Source organism: Oryctolagus cuniculus, chromosome 3 (assembly GCF_964237555.1).
Source record: "Oryctolagus cuniculus chromosome 3, mOryCun1.1, whole genome shotgun sequence".
NCBI lineage: Eukaryota > Metazoa > Chordata > Mammalia > Lagomorpha > Leporidae > Oryctolagus > Oryctolagus cuniculus.
The window spans coordinates 13701430-13718100 of NC_091434.1; the positions used below are offsets into that span (position 1 = coordinate 13701430).

Genomic DNA, 16671 nt, shown 5'->3' on the forward strand with positions numbered 1-16671 from the left:
CTGAAACCTTTTAACAGCTTTTACACTATGATGTTAAAAACATATTACTCTCCAAAAGAGATATCAAACCACACCAAAAAAAAAAAAGTGAGGGAAAAATTTTGGATTTATAGATTCATGTAAAGCAGTGATTTTATTTTCAAGATTCATTATTTCTTTCTATATCTAGCTTTAACCTAAATGTTATGAGTTTCACAGAAAAGATACATTTTCATTAAAAGAGTAAAAAAATTAGAAGATTATGTACAAAAAGGGAAAATGTTCAGGGTAATTCCCTTGAAACAGCTGAAAATTCATCAGTAGACTATGTTTAAAATATCATATCCCATGCCAACTTATTTACTACTCTCTTGGAAAAGCCATTGCCAATGCACTGAATTCAACACAATCTGATTTGACAAATGTTTCAAAACCTAGTATGCATAAGAGATAGCTTATCTAATCTTGGAATCCAGTTTAATTAATTAGGACCTAAAACTAACAATTATGACATCCATTTGAATCTATTTATGTGCCAAAATTTTCTCCATGGAATTTTAAGTATTTTAGAAGGAAGACCAAAACATGTATATATTGAGAAGATGAAGAAAATTATAAAGGAAACAATTCACAGTACATGGGTACATGTGTATTGGTTGAGTGCTCAGAGCCAATAATTTTTTTCTTTCCCTCTTTTTTTTTTTTTTTTGCTACTTTTGATGGACATAGAGCCATTTTGGATGTAGTGCCATGTGTAGTTATTAATGTAGTTCCATTATGTGATGAAGATGAAGGTAATAATGGTGACAAGAAAAGTAATGATAGTACTAATAACAACAATGGCAGTTAACAACTCTAAGCAGCTATAATATATTAACCATTCCACTAGTCACTCCGTATGTTTTCTCTTTTATTTCCTTAAAGAACTTGACCGTTGTGTTACTTCTGATTTAAGAATGAATGGGGCCAGCACTGTGGCATATCAGGTAAAGCTGCTGCCTGCAGTGCTGGCATCCCATATGAGCGCCGATTCCAGTCTTGGCTACACCACTTCTGAACCAGCTCTCTGCTGTGGCCTGGGAAAGCAGTAGAAGGTGGCTCAAGTTCTTGGGTCCCTGCACCCATGTGGGAGACCTGGAAGAAGCTCCTGGCTCCTGGCTTCGGATCGGCCCAGCTCCAGCCATTACAGCCATTTGGGGAGTGAACCAGTGGATAGAAGACACCTCTCTCTCTCTCTCCCTCTCTCTCTCTGCCTCTGCCTTTCTGTAACTCTGATGTTCAAGTAAATAAATACATATACATCTTTTTTTTTTAAAAAAAAGAATAAACCTCACTTTAAGAGTTAAGGAATTTTGGGAAGAGCGCTGTGACATAGTGGGTTAAGCCGCGGCTTGCAATGCCAGCATTCCATGTGGGTGCAGGTTGGAATCTTGGTGGCTCCACTTCTGATCCAGCTGCTTGCTAATGTACCTGGGAAAGCAGCAGAGGATGGGCCAAGTACTTTGGCCCCCTGTAGTCACCCACATAGATCTGGAGGAAGCTCCTGCCTCTTGGCTTCAGCCCCAGATGTGTGGCCATTTGGGGAATAAACCAGTGGATGGACAATCTCTCTCTCTCTCCCTCTCACTCCTTCTCTTTAATTCTTACTTATGGATAAACAAATAAATCTTTTAAAACTAGTTAAGAAATTTTCATATAAAATTATAAAAGGAATTTTCAATAAAGCTAGAAAGTGAAAGACCCTGACCTCATCTTGAATCCAGGTGTGAAGAGTTTCCCTCTCCTGAGCTATGCTCCTGTTCATTCACATACACAACATGACCCCACATTACATTCAAAGGGGGTAATAATCAACAGGTTTACTGAAACACCTAAGAATAGGAAAGATATCCACTGTGCATGAGTTAACAAGTCGATAATTGCAAAAAGGCCATTAAGTGAATATTAATTACCAATGCTAAATAATTGAATCTACCCATTATCAGAACATTTTTTCTTTCTCAAAATGTTAAGTATTGGGGCTGGCGTTGTGGTGCAGTGGGTTAAAGCCCCAGCCTACAGTGCCAGAATCCCATATTGGTGCCTGTTCCAGTCCCGGCTGCTCCACTTCCTCTCCAGCTCCTTGCTAATGCACCTGGGAAAGCAGCAGAGAATGGCCCAAGTCTTTGGGCCCCTGTACCCCTGGCTCCTGACTTTGGATGGGCTGAGCTCCAGGTATTGAGACCACGCGGGGAGTGAACCAGTGGATGGAAGATCTCTCACTCTGTCTGTCTGTCTCTCTCTGTAACTCTCTTTCAAATCAATAAAATAAATCCTTTAAAAATGTTAAATATTTTATAAGCCTATATTTGCCTTTCATCTTGGTTCTTGCATTACAGGACTGGGATTATTATTTCTGCCCTAAACTGTAAAGCAGCTGAGCGTGCAGATCACATAGCTCTTACAGTCATGGACTCCACTAACCGCAGGAAGGCTGAAACCTCCAGGCAATTGTTCATTTGTTCTGGTTAATCTAGATGCTTACCCTCCATTTGATATTCAATGGGTGTAAAGTTGCAGTTATGAAAGGTGAATAAATCCTGCAGATCTGCTGTGCAATAGTGTGCCCTGAGTTAACAATGTGTCCTGGGCACTTAAAATGTAAGAGGACAGATCCCATCTTCAATGTTATTGTTATAATAAAAGGAAGTCTTTCTAAAAAACAAAACTGTGTGTGCGTGTTTGAGTTTTATATAGGTATTTGAAATGCCTATAAGATGGTGCAAATTCCAAAAACTGAAACATGAAATTTTAACAAATGCCAATAGATCATTGGAAATTCAAAAGTCATCTCAAACTTAGCATATCCAAAACCTTTCTTACTGAATGTCCTACTGTTCTCTTCCCTATCCCAGTTCCTGAGAATCTCATCCCTTTCACTTGCTCTCACAGCCCAGTCTGTCCGGAAATTCTGACACCTCTACCTATCAAATAAATGTTGAATCCCGCCTCATCTCTCCTCCCACGGTGCTGTTGCTCTGGTTCAGGCCACTGTTTCATCTTCACCTCAGTTGTTTTCATAGATTCCCTGTTGATTTCCCCGCCTCTGCCCTTGCCATTCCACATAGCAGCCAGAATGACTCTCCTTTAAAGTATAGAAATCGTATTTTGTCATTCTTCTCTCAAAACACTACAGCAGCTTCCCGTCTGATCCCACGTTCATCCTGAGTTAAAGGCAGGGTCCTGTCAGTAACCTCCGTGTCCTTGCATGTCTGACCTCACCGCCTCTGGCCTGATCTCACCTTCGCAACCTCACTGACTGCTCTGTTCCAGCCTCCCTCATTGCCTTTAGGATCCTCCAACGTTTCAGGGATGCTCCTTCCTACAACCTTTTCACGTGGAGTTGTACTCTCTTCCTGCAAATCTGTTACCCCAGAGATCCACATGGCTTCCTTCACTCCCTTCAGTCTTTACTCAGTCAGCCTTTTGCTGGACAAACTATTTCACTTTTTCCATCATCCTGACCCTCTGCTCCAGTTTTCTTTGTGGAACGCACCCGCATTTTAACTTACTCTACATTTGCTTATTTGTCTTTTGTCTGCACTGCCATCCTCCAACTGCCCACACCAACCGGTTTGTAGATCTCACTTAAAACGTTTTGTTCTGTTTTGATCACTTTATCTTGAGCCTTAGAATGATGCCTGACAGATTATACATGCTCAGTAAGAGCTTCATGACATACTTTGTATAGAAGCAAAACACAGCAACACATACAATCATTAGCCTAATAGAAAATTAAGTCTCCTCAATAATGCTCTTTTTCATTTGGGGTGCACCACTTCATTTCTTATTCAAACATCAGGATCTGCTGAGTGGTACCCGCAGTTCCAAATCATAGACTAAAATGCAATTTGCTAATTAAAACAATGGATTTTAAATGCTGGTTTTTTTATTTTTTAAAACATCCTTGCACATCTCATTGAAAGTGCTTTTCTTTACAAAAATGTGACCTTTTCCTTCTATTTCCCGGCAGGCTAGTTATATTCATATTTTAGTATTAACATAAAGAGTCTGTTGTGAATTTCCAAATAACCAGTATTGCTGAGAATAACTTTTGACTTATAGGCATGTGATTTCAGCAGAAATTCATTTTGAGATGCCCTGATTTGCCTTCTATCAATTTATGATTAAAGTTAATTTCAAGGTAACCTATACATTTATAATGAAGACATTTTCTTCAGGCTACCTCAAAGTTGGACAGGAGCCTTAGAGCAATTTTATTAGCATGCTCAGACTCTACTCTTGTAGTTTCATTTTTTATATTAGACATCTCTCTCTAGGAGATACTGCATTTTTAGTAGTCAGAAAAAAAATCCCTTGACTCATACCCTTGCTCCATAATAATTTCTTTTTCCTATCTGTTTTTTTGAACATTTTACACAAGCCAACTTTGGTTAACTGATTGAGAATATCCCCCCAATAGCCTAAAAAGTATAAGAAATAGCCCTACAAAGAAAACTATTGCCAATGAATTTATAGCTACCTCTACATACCACAGCTACAATACCACAACTAAAATTAAGATTACCTGAAATTTTCCAATAGGTTTCCTTTCAATCATTCAATTTGCCATGGGTTCGGATGTTTAGAAGCTTCAGTCTTCGCTGCAATTTCCATAGTATTACAAGAGCTTAATTTTTATGCTGACTGACTGCCCCACATGGGGCTGTCTCCTGAAAAGCCCCTCCTCTGGCTAACATCTGTCTATTTATTTCAGATATAGAACACTCAGCTTCTTACAAAGTCAGTGCTAGGTCCAGGATATAATCAAAAATGAAGCAACCAAAAGGGTAAGTAGATCTTGGGAAAGTGTATGGGAGATTCTGGAGGAAGAGCCATCAAAGGCCCTCTTTATGTTGCCCTTAATCTCTCCTGGTGGGAGACTGAATGGAAAACCTAGAATCTTATCTATTGCAAATATAAATACAATGTAAATTATAAATTGATGAATTCTGCATTAATCATCATAAGACAGTTAGTTACCCTTCCGGGAAAATAACAGGCCTCCAGGATAGGCACCATTTTGACCTGCACGAGGGATGTCTTTAAATATACACTCCTCATCAGCCTTTACCTCTTTCCACCTGCACTGACATATATACAAAACACTCTCCCTAAATTAATTCCTTTAGACTCAACATTGTGAATATGGCTTCTGGTTACAAAAGGAGCATTCAGTGAGGGACAGACAAGGCAAGTTACTGAATTTTCTCTTCTAATGTGCGATTCTGTGAATACAAAACCTCCCCATGAATTTGGTATAATAATCAGAATCACTCCCATGTCTGCATATCTTGTTTAGCTTTCAAAATGAAAATCTGCATGCATGATGTTAACATAAAAACAAGCAAAACTGTTTTCAGTCCTCTGAAATGATTAATAGAAAAGTGATTCGAATTAATCACAAACACAAGAGGAAGCTGAAATTAGAAAGGGTTATTAAGATACTGTCTGCTGTTTAATCTCATCCCTTATCAACACATTAACCTTTTTTCTCTGTCTGAGCACTAAGTCTTAGGCAAAATTAGGTCAGAAATTCACATCAGATCAAATCAGTTGATTCATTCCAGCAAGTCCCTGACATGCTGCAGATTTGAGTTAATTCAAGATAGGAGTATGGCTGAGGGCTGTGTGTGTGTGTGTGTGTGTTTTCTCTGCTGCTCTAAGCATAGGAGTGATGTCTAGCTGTAGAATATTTCTATGCTACCTGTAGAGTATTTCTAAAAGTTGATGGTTCTTTTTCCAAAGATTTGTGCCTTTGACTGTCCTCACTTCACCTGTGCAATGGTGCTTCAACACCCATTTTGATATACAAAGAGGGTTTTCATTTTCCTACATGCCTCCAATTAAAAAAAATCCCAATGAGGTCAGCTACTTGTGACCAATTCATTTACTGAAATGTACTTTGACACACACTATTTCCATAAAATCTTCTGCCACAAATCATGCTTCCAGAAGCCATACCTATCTAAAAAGAATTTATGCTACTATTAACATTTCTCTAAGAAGAGTTTTCTGTGTAATTATGTCTTCAAGTAAAGCAATCATTTAAAATATTAATCAATTCAAAATTTGGGGTCATAAAATTTGCTTTTTCTGTAGCAATTCATTAGAAAAGGCAAACAACTATTTGTTGTTTTTATTTTTACTTTGTTTTCCTCTATGGTCCAATGGATGGACTTTTGTTGTCTCTTGATTCTCCTGGAGCAACAGAAATTCTGAAATCCTCAAATATAAATAGAATTCAAGTGCACATACTAATAAGCAATTGCGTGCATTTTTTAAAGGAGCTACAAGTAATCTAATTCCATTTCTAACTGTCACTTTTAAAGAGGAAACATAAGCTCATATAGATCCCTTGAGGGCATCCACAGGGAATAGAGACGTTCCTAATCAGCCTAAGTAGTCCTTTGTGTCAGAACCACTTTTCTAAAGTCGGGCGCTGTCTTCCAGACTCACAATGTTTGGGAAAAATTTACTAATGTAGCATTTGTCTCATTGGAAAAAAATCCTTCCAAGTGGAAATTATGCTTTGAAAGACACGTATGGGAAAAATTGTCATTGCTTTTAATTTATTAGTTCTTATGTTGCTTTCAAAATCCAGTGGCTAATACCAAAACAAGACTGGGCAGGAACTGGGTCCACATTTCAGAAAGAAAAATCCACTTGAGAAGATCCATGGAACCTAATTGCACGTTTGTGGTAATGGATGATCTTCTGTTGTCCATTCTCATTTACAAATATCTTTACTTGATGACCTAAAAGGGTGTTGCTATAATTACTGGGTCTCCAAGGAATGTCTTAGGCACACAGGTTCAAAGAGGTTCTGCCCTATGAGTTGTTTGTGGCCAGCCTCCATTCTCATTGGTCACGTCGTACCTTCTTATTTGTGGTCTCTGAACTGTGTTGGTGGCTCATTACACTGTCATACTTGTTTCTTACCTTTACCCACTCACATGACAAACTAGGGCCTTGTAACTCATCTTAAGTGACAACTCTTGTTTGACACTGTGGGGTTTTGTGCGTTTGTTTTCCTACAGTCTTTAATAAAGAGGAAATCTCATTTAACAGTGCAGCACAAAACCATTAGCAGAAAAGATGAGCTGCTGAAAGAATTTTTTCATTCTTCATTAGTTTTTTTTCTCCTTTAAATCTTTCTTTTTTTCTCATCAAATGTTATTTGAAGCAGTTAGAGGACGACATCCGTGACATTATTTTTATTTATCTAGCATTATTTATCCAACAAGTCTCTTCAGCAAAAAGCCATTGGAAAAATGGAAGTGAAGGTACAAAGAATTTAATAGTGATGGGGGGGTTCAAGTTAGTTTAAAAAATAAGGATTTGGGCTCAGGGACCCTAAGTGACTTAGAACATTGAGAAAGGGATGAGGATATTCTTTTTCTGAGAGCTCAGTGTTTTAAGCTTCCCAGCTTCAGCACAAAAGGCATTTCAGCACATATGTGATCCAGAAGGCCAATCATTTGAAATCCTATTTCCATTTTTTAAGCAATCCTTGGCAGTCTGCACATTTCAAAAATTGCAAGTGGCATATTTCACAGGGAATTATCATCAATGCCTTTTCAAGGTCAAACATGCCCATCCTTAGACTTTCAGCATTTAAACTCTATATAGTAAATCATTGTTCATATTTAAGAAGACATTCAGCAGACACATTAACTAATTTTAATTGATTAAACTATGTTCATTAATGCCTTGTTGAATTTTCTCTACTTGACATTAAGTTGCATATTAAAAATAACTAGTGTGTGTTAAATTTAGATGCGGATATTCTGCATCTGTTATCCTCCCTGGAACCCCAAAATGCCTGTGAGAGCAGAATACTGATATGGCCTTTCCCCAAATACTAAAAATATATGTCTGACTATGAAAGCTGAAGCAATCCCAAAAACATACTTTGAAGGAAGAATAAATGATGATGATGATGATGATGATTGTTAAATTTTCAGGACCTCAGGATTTTGGTTCCCATATGAACAAAAAAAATTGAACTTGGACATTACAGTGGATACCAGACTGGTTCACTTGATGAGACACCCATACTCAGCCTTGTCACAGATGATGCGAGAGGCCTTTAATTGCCCTCTCCTATCCAATTAGCACTTGCTTAGCTTCTTTCACTTTCTCTCTCCAACCTCCAACCCCGAATAATAACCAGAGCTGTCTGTGTCCTCACCCTGTGTGTGAGGACTGCCTTTGGGAGAGAAAGAAGTCTGAAAAATATCAACCATATAGAAGACCCTACTAAGATGCTCTCCCTGTCAAAGACATTTACTCTTTAAATTAGAATTCCAGAAAAATATTTTGGAGAGGGAGAGTAGTAAAGAATGAAAGTGTTACAGATAATGACGCACATATTACATATTTCATGGGTGAAAAACATAAAAAATATAAAATATAGTAAAAGATTTAAACAGGGTAAAAACTACCAGAATAATAATGATAATAAGAGGAAGATGGTATTGGGATAGGAATGCCCTCACTCAGGTTTGGAATTCATTCCACAGCTGAATACCTCCTGAGTGTACACCTTAGCATCTGGACTCTACCTTTGATTATCCTCTATATGAGGCCAATGGTTGGATTGACAGGAGAAATTCCCCTTTGATCTGCCTCATTAGTTCAGGCATAGAATAAGCTTCCATGTTGGTTTTTCTTCCCAATGACTGGTTTTCCAGCTAGAACTTGTCCTTAACCCAAGCTCCAGCTTTTCATTTCACTCTGGAGCTTTAACCACACTTAAGATTTTGGAGAAACAGACAAAAGACTACTAAGAAATTCTGCCCTTCTGTTTCTTTTTCTGTTAGTAATTTTCAGATGCTCTGCTTTTTCCGTAAATTTTACCTCCATAGTTTGTTTCCTGATTGAGATTTATCCTACTGGCCTTATCCAAGTTGAGAATTTTTCATGCTGGGTTCTAGTCCTTCAATCACTCATCAGTCATACACTGTGGTGTCCTTTTGTGTGATCACTGAACAGTCTGTGCTCCATTCAAGATGCCCTAAGTTCCTCCCTTCCTGTCTACTCCGGGATATTTTCACAGTAACTTCCTTTCCTTTGCTAAGGCATTAACATTCTTCATTCTGCAATAATCATTCATATCAGCATTTTAAATATGCTAATTTATCCCTTCTTAAAACAATAAAATTAAAAAACCCAAATCAACATTGATCACACTCACCCTTCAACTACTCTCTATATTTTTATTTCTTTGTAATTTCAAAAGTTCTCAAAATATCTCCATATTTTGCTTCAATTAATTTCTTCCATTCTTTCATAAATATATAATCCCATTAGATTTTGTTCCCATATCAAGAACATTATATTGGCCATATCAAGAGCATCATTGTGGTAGAAGGCAATGGTCAAACTCAACCTTGACTTATATGCATACAGAAAATAATAATCAATTGTCATTCTAATGTCAAGATTGAGAAATTTCAGATATTAGAGCTAATGTTACTTTAGAAATCACATGGACTATTATTTTGTTTTGAGTTTTAGAAAGCTCAGACTCTAAAACTATAGTAAAATTATTACATACACACAGAAGTCCATTAGAAATACTTCACAGAAAAAAAATCCTAAGAAAGAGTACTTAGTAAACCTCAGAAAGGAACCTGTGATTCCGATTAAATTATATAGTAATAAAAATAGAATAATCCTCAACAAAAATTTAATTGATATTAAGAATAAATATATTCAATTGCAAAAATGTTTATCAACTATGCGATTTTACCAACATTTTTCTATTAGTAACAGAAGACATTACCATTTTAGTAGCTCAGAGAAAAGACTGGACACATTCATAAACAATCTTCTCCAATATTTCTTTCTATTTTTTGTTTCCAAATCTCTCTCTCCCTTATTAAATGAATATTACAATATTATATAATTTCTTTATGAGCACAAATATGTCATTCTTGAAGAATATATTTCTTTTCCTTAATATCATACTGTTGATAGAGAGTAAGTAAAAGTATTAATCCACTGATGGGCCACCAAAATACCCTAGTTATTATTATTCAATCCATTAAAGAAAGTGGACTATCAAACAGAACACATGTTTACCGGTATCTCTTGCAAACACTAATATTCTTTCCACAAACCCAAATATGTATAATTTCTTTTGGTGTAATGCCCTAAAAACTTAACTTCCATTTGGAAGGCTGTGATATTTTGCCCATTCATTTGTAGCTGGTATACTGTGCATAATGAAAGTAACAAACCTGAGGTACTGGATACCAAACAAGAGATGTAATGTTCTTTGTGTAATTCCGCACAGAGAACACATACCTAGATATCCACTTGTCTTCAGAGGCTCACATAAGTTTAATAATTTATCAATCTTGGGCAGAATCTAGAAAGAAGATGAGCTATATTTTAAGGCTAAAAACTATCAACAAAGGCGATTAAAGGCAGGGATTTTCATCAAAAATTTCCTATCAAAATATGGGTACTTTTGTGCTTTTATCAAGAGGTGATAAAGATGAGATTTTATGTAGAAGAAATTGAATTATTTTCCATCCGTCTGTGCCTACGTATGCACAGTGCACAAGTAAACAAGTTTTGTAAATAACTTTTTGTTAGGGTGAGATCCTGTTTAGCAGGATGGATGGTGTTTTTGTATAGTCAGGTGACACATCCAGGTTATTTCAGCAAATCTGACTGGTTTTGAATTGCCCCTTTCCAGACCAGCTGACAACATCACAGCCTCACTCATACATACACTGTGGGCATCACTCACGGATTTCCTTATGTGTATACAACCCAAAATACTTTTATTTATATTTACCGCTTTATTGCTTCTTCTTGTCTTCGACGTTTTTCATTCTTCTCCTTTAAGTAAGCCAAATTTGTCTCATTCCTCAAACGATCATTTTCTCGAGCAATGTCGGATGCATTCTGAATAACCAAGCCATCATATGCCTTCATCCCCATATCCTCAATATACTGGAGAAATGTGTCCAAAGGATCTTCTTCAGGATTGGAACTCATCATCTTGGAGGGTATCATGTAGAAAGAAGTATTTCCTATAGGGTGGGAACACATTAGGCCTTTATCAAGGATACGGATAAAAGCAAGATGTTGTTTATTACCCCTAATATTTTGTAAGCCCAAATCACCCATGAGCGTGGCAGAATTCACGTGGAGAAAATATCTCATTAGAAATTACAAACAATTTAAATACTTGAAGTGAATATTAAATGGGTGTTAACCGGGGTGGCAAGCACTTCTTTCAAGCATCAGCATTAGTGGGACAAAGGCCAAAAGATAATGTGTAAATATTACATGTGAAGGTCAACATAAGATATAACAGATCAAAGCTTCATCCATTTATGATTGCCATAAAGAATATTTTGTTCAATTTCAAATAAAATGATATAATTAATTTTATGAATGTGAACCATTCATGCAAAATATAAACATAGTGAAAGAAAGGCATATATATAATATATTTGTCTAGTAAATTATCCCTTCTTAATCATTCATTATTTTCTATAAGGTCTTTGACTTCATACTATAACTCAACTATTGTAGAACACCAGGATCACGCAAGTCCCAACCAGTCTAGTAATTCAAGCAGTGCCAACTGTTAAAGCCATTGCTACATGAATGTTTAAATACATGAACCACAGAAACAGACACTAAGAAATACAAACCAAGTCAACACAACAAACCAGCTCAGGAGTTTAAACCAGTACACATTACTATTACATGTAAAATGATGGTAATAATAACTCATATGTTTTGTTGATGTGACTATTAAGAGAGGTGAGTACCGTAAAGAGTTCAGAACAGCATTCAAAAATAGCAACTATGTAATAATGTTAACTAGTAGTACCTTAATAAAATGTGGAAGGAAGATTGGCACCAATGGTATTAACTTGTTATGGATGGCTGGATGGCTGGATGATGGATGTGTGGATGGATAAGCAAACAGACTATGAGAATCAGCACACCCTGAAGTAGAATTTTCAAATAAATTAAGCCAAGAGATAAATTGTGCTTTAATCAAATAAAAAAATGTAAACAAAATTAAATCATTTACATAAAAATAAATATTTTACTCTTCTAGCTTAATAAGACTTACTGTGCTCTGTTGCATATTCAGTATGTATAGGACACTGGCATAATTGAACCAGACTGAAAACTCAAAAGCAGAATCAATTAACAAGGAAAAACTGCTATTTAAAAATTTATAATTACTTTATATGTTTTACTTTCTTATAGAGGCTTGGAAAATATTTTGAAAATATCAGCCCAACTGCTTAATGTAAAAGTCATTTCATTTTTTCAGTTACAAATCATTTTTATTCTGACTTTTTTACAAGTATAATAATGATTCATAACCTGGACTGTAGCTATGGAAATTTCATTTCTTATCTATATATGAGCATTTCAGCTGCCAGTCAATCCATATTTGAAGCCAATGCCAAATAAAAAGATTTCCTCCTCAATCTAAGATCTCACTGCAAATGGAGCCTAGATACAGTTGTTTGTTCACTCAGGATTTTTATTTTACTAAGTTTTATTATGCTTTGCTTTTCACAACAATGGATTAGCAAATGAAATAGTCTTTTAATTCCAAGTACATAAAGTAATTGAAATGTATTTTAATATCAGTCCACCAGATTAGTTGCCTAAGTGGTGGACCTACAGAGGAAGAGGAAATTGCAACTACAGATTATGAGAGTTTGGGTGGAAATGCAGGTAAATGAGTCTCAGAGAGTCCATGCCTTAATACTATAGTGACTTTTCCTCCACCAAGGACTTCGTCAATAGGTGTGCCTGGATAAAAAAAGATCAGCATAACTTTATGGCAATTAAGTCTACGGAAGCTAAGCAAGCCAAGCCAGTATTACAAGGAATCCAGAGATAATGCCTCAGGCTGGAAGATGATCACTCCCACTCTGCCTTCTAGCAAAACTCTGTATTACCCAGTTATGCTAGGCATTATTATCGAAAGATTTTTTTTTAATTTTTCCCTTAAGTTTTCCTCCAAGCCAAATGACACCAGTGATTTTTGCACATTTTATAGAGTCCAAATGCTAACAAAATTAAACGCTTATCCTTGAAAGTGAATTATCTTCCTAAGTGCACCTTCAGATTGGCTGGCATTTAAATTATTTTTGTTCTAAGAAAATACTAAATAATAGCATTGTGGAATATTTATATCATATCAAGTCAGAAGTTTTTAATGGAGATTAAAATGTTTCAGATGAAAATCAACCCTAACTTAATCTAGGTTAGCCATAATCTTGTAAAACTGCATGGTACTGAAAATTAGATGAATGCTTGTGCACATTTGCATGTCACCCAACTCTAGAGAAATATTTAAATCTATGATAATTCATTTATTCAAGTATTTATTGAGTGCTTGGTATGAAACAGGCACAAATCAAAGGAGAATTGTGTTCCTCTAGATGTCCACATTGTGTTAAAAGAGTACAATAAATAAATAATTACAACATGCATAACTAGTGCAAAGGTTCAGTGGACATCACCAGTTTATTATTCCTTCTTCATTTTCACATTATTGAGGATGAACAATGAACCCTTTTCCTTTTATGTTTTATATATTTATTTGGTAGGCAGAGTGACAGAGAGAATGATACTCCTTTTGCTGGTTCACTCTCCATATGGCCACAATAGCCAGGGATGGGTCAGGCAAAAGGCAAGAAACTCCATCCTGGTCTCCCAAATAGGTGGCAGGAACTCAGGTACTTCAACCATCATCTGATGCATTCCCAGTACATTAACAGGGATCTAGATCAGAAGCAGAGCAGACAGCACTTGAATTTGAACTTTCCACAACACCCATCTCAACAAGGAAGCCTTTTCAACCTTTATCTACAGTCTTGACAAGTGTATTTGTATCCTACCAGTGTTTGAGCATCTCACTTTCCTTTTCACTAGTCTAGTTTCAGTCTCCATATTTCTTAGAAATAGTAGTTGGAATAGACTTAGGTGGTAAGGATTCAATTAGAAAATGCAAATATTCAATAAATGTAACCCTAATTATTAATCACCAACATTACTATTAGATTTGTTTTATCATTCTGAACCGTGGCCACGATTGTTTAGTAATGATACAATTTCTTGACAAATACAATTTTACATTGAAAGATAATTTTACTTCAGATTAATTAGAATGTTTAGTGAAATTAAACTTTTTAAATCACACATGTGCAAATGAAGGCCAGCATAGTATCTTTGCCCATCAATCAGATAATTGTGGATAGGCCACTTATTCATTGTTCACACCTAGGAATTAAGGGCACTGCGACATGTGGACCATGAAGGTCATCCCATGGCTCAAACTCTTGGAATTAACCCATCCTAACCAAAGAGTACTTTCCAGGTAACTGAACTACAAGGATTTAGATTCACACCCTCACTAAAGAGAGTTGAACCTTTCATAAATTACCTCAATGTGCCTCCTATTGTTTTGATACACTAATAATCCACAGATGAGTATGAACATAAATCTATTCATCTTTCAGAAATTTCTATTTATGGCCAAGATGTATGTTCCATAAGGTAATCCTATACCACCACTCAAATATATTTTGAATATTGGATATTAAATCAAGTTCATTTCTGGCCCTTATGTGATAATACTGTACACAAGTATTTTGCAAAGGTTATCCTGACTACCCAAGTCCTAAGTCAGCATTTCAGAAGACTCTATTAAGAAGCAAAGGGGTACTTCTTTCTCCAGATACCATTTTTATATACATTGCAATAAGTATGGCAGTCTACCTTATTAGATTCCTGTGTAGTGCTTGAGATATTTGGGACAAAGGAGTGAATGAGGTGTAATGGAACTTTGTTTTTCTATGGGAGTCCTTAAATTGAGCCAGCTTGTGTTTATAACCATTTTTGCTCAAAATAGATTAACATTTCAGCCCCCAACTACTCACCTTCCCAGAGCATTGGCTGAAAACTGACATTTGTTGTCCTCGTTCAAAAGGCAAATGTATCTTGGGAATGTCCAATATTGAGTCAAATGATGCAAGATGTATGTGTGTGTGTTTGTGTGTGTGTGTTGGAATTTGTCCACATTTTAAATTTGTGCCAGGGATTCTTTTGAAAAAACACATAAAATGTCCAATATCAGAATCTCTATACAACCCATACCTCCACTCCTTCATTCTGCATTCAGAAAACATTTCTTTTCTTAAATATTTAGATTACCCTCTATAGAATAAAGGACATTCCATTAAAGTTTCAGATATTGGCTTAAGTACAATTGGACCATAAATTGTTCAGTTTCATTTATTTTATTTTCACTTTATTACTTTTAACTGATTGACCACACCCTACATAAAGATTATGTTGTTAAAATTATGACATTTCCCAAAATTTGAAATTTTACTGGACTCACTTAGGATGCACCAATTTAATCAGGTGAAATCTTTATAAAAATTTATAACACTAAGCATTTATCTTTGTATCGAGTTAAACACTTCATTATTTTCTTTTGTGCAAAGCCACCCTGCTAAACCTGGAGCTAAGGGTAGCACTGCCTTTCTTTACAATTGTTTTCCCTGAAATAATTCTATCTAATACATACACATGTGGAGTACAAACTAAGAATATTCAAATTAAACCCATGAAAACATTAACAAGAATATAAGAATCATTTCCTTTTTATTCCCTGGTGGCTACGTCTTTGATTCAGGGAACACAAGAAGCTAAGATAGTACCTGATCAATAATATTAAAGTTAAAAAAGTTGTGAAGTATTTTTGATAAACATTTATCTGCAAAAGAATTTACTAAGATTATATATTTAAGAGGATTATTCACTTTGTAAACTTAGGTATCAATTGTGTGTGGTCTCTGTTTACCAGAGGGTACATAATGCAACACCAACTGGTGTCAAGATTGAGTTACCCCCATAATATAGAAGACTTTTACTTAACCACAGCCCATTGTTCAGGAGATGTTCAGTAAGAATCACATAAATATTCAACACATCAGTCTTCTTCTCATACATGTTTGTTTCTCTTTCAATTGCTTAAAATTCACAATACATTTCTCCATTAGTTCAATTTCATGCATTGTGAGATCAACTACTCTAGATCATTAAGGACTAGCTCAGGTGCGTGTGTACACGGACTTTTCAAGCCACACCTTTCAACAGCCTATTTACCTCTGTTCACCCACAGCACAGTTCCATCGCAACTAGTATCATGTGAATGAATTAGTCCACCAGCCCTCATGGACACTGGATGGTTTCTCTCTTCTTAAAAGGTTCTCCTAGAATTTCTGAAATGGAACTCTTTCCTATCTGAAACTTTGCTTTCCAAAATATAAAGTTCTAGTGAATCCATTAATCTGGATACTTGCTGCATAGACTAAGTAGTAGGAATAGAAAATGCTCTGGTCTGACAGATAATTGCTCCCTAATCCTTGAAGTTCTATCAGGAGCCTCCAAATTTTAGATCACAGTTATTCTCCATGATAACCTTAAGGCTACAGTAAGATAAAGTTTATTTAGTGCTATTATTGTAATGCTATTTCAGATAGATAAGTAGAACAAACACAATTCTTAGAAAACATTTCTGGATGAAAGCCTTAACATGTTATCTTTACTTTGCATTTATGTTTGCAGATGTGAAAGTTT

At 35.9% G+C, this 16671-nt stretch overlaps 1 protein-coding gene across 1 annotated transcript in view; it reads right to left on the reverse strand.

The window, feature by feature from the left end:
- NYAP2 (neuronal tyrosine-phosphorylated phosphoinositide-3-kinase adaptor 2) overlaps nucleotides 1–16671 on the reverse strand; it is a 308720-nt gene that overhangs the window by 288388 nt on the left and 3661 nt on the right. Inside the window, exon 3 of the mRNA XM_002712507.5 lies at nucleotides 10832–11069. Within this exon, the coding sequence (XP_002712553.2) occupies nucleotides 10832–11052 (221 nt within the window). The 5' untranslated portion in view covers nucleotides 11053–11069. The remainder of the gene's footprint in view (nucleotides 1–10831; nucleotides 11070–16671) is intronic.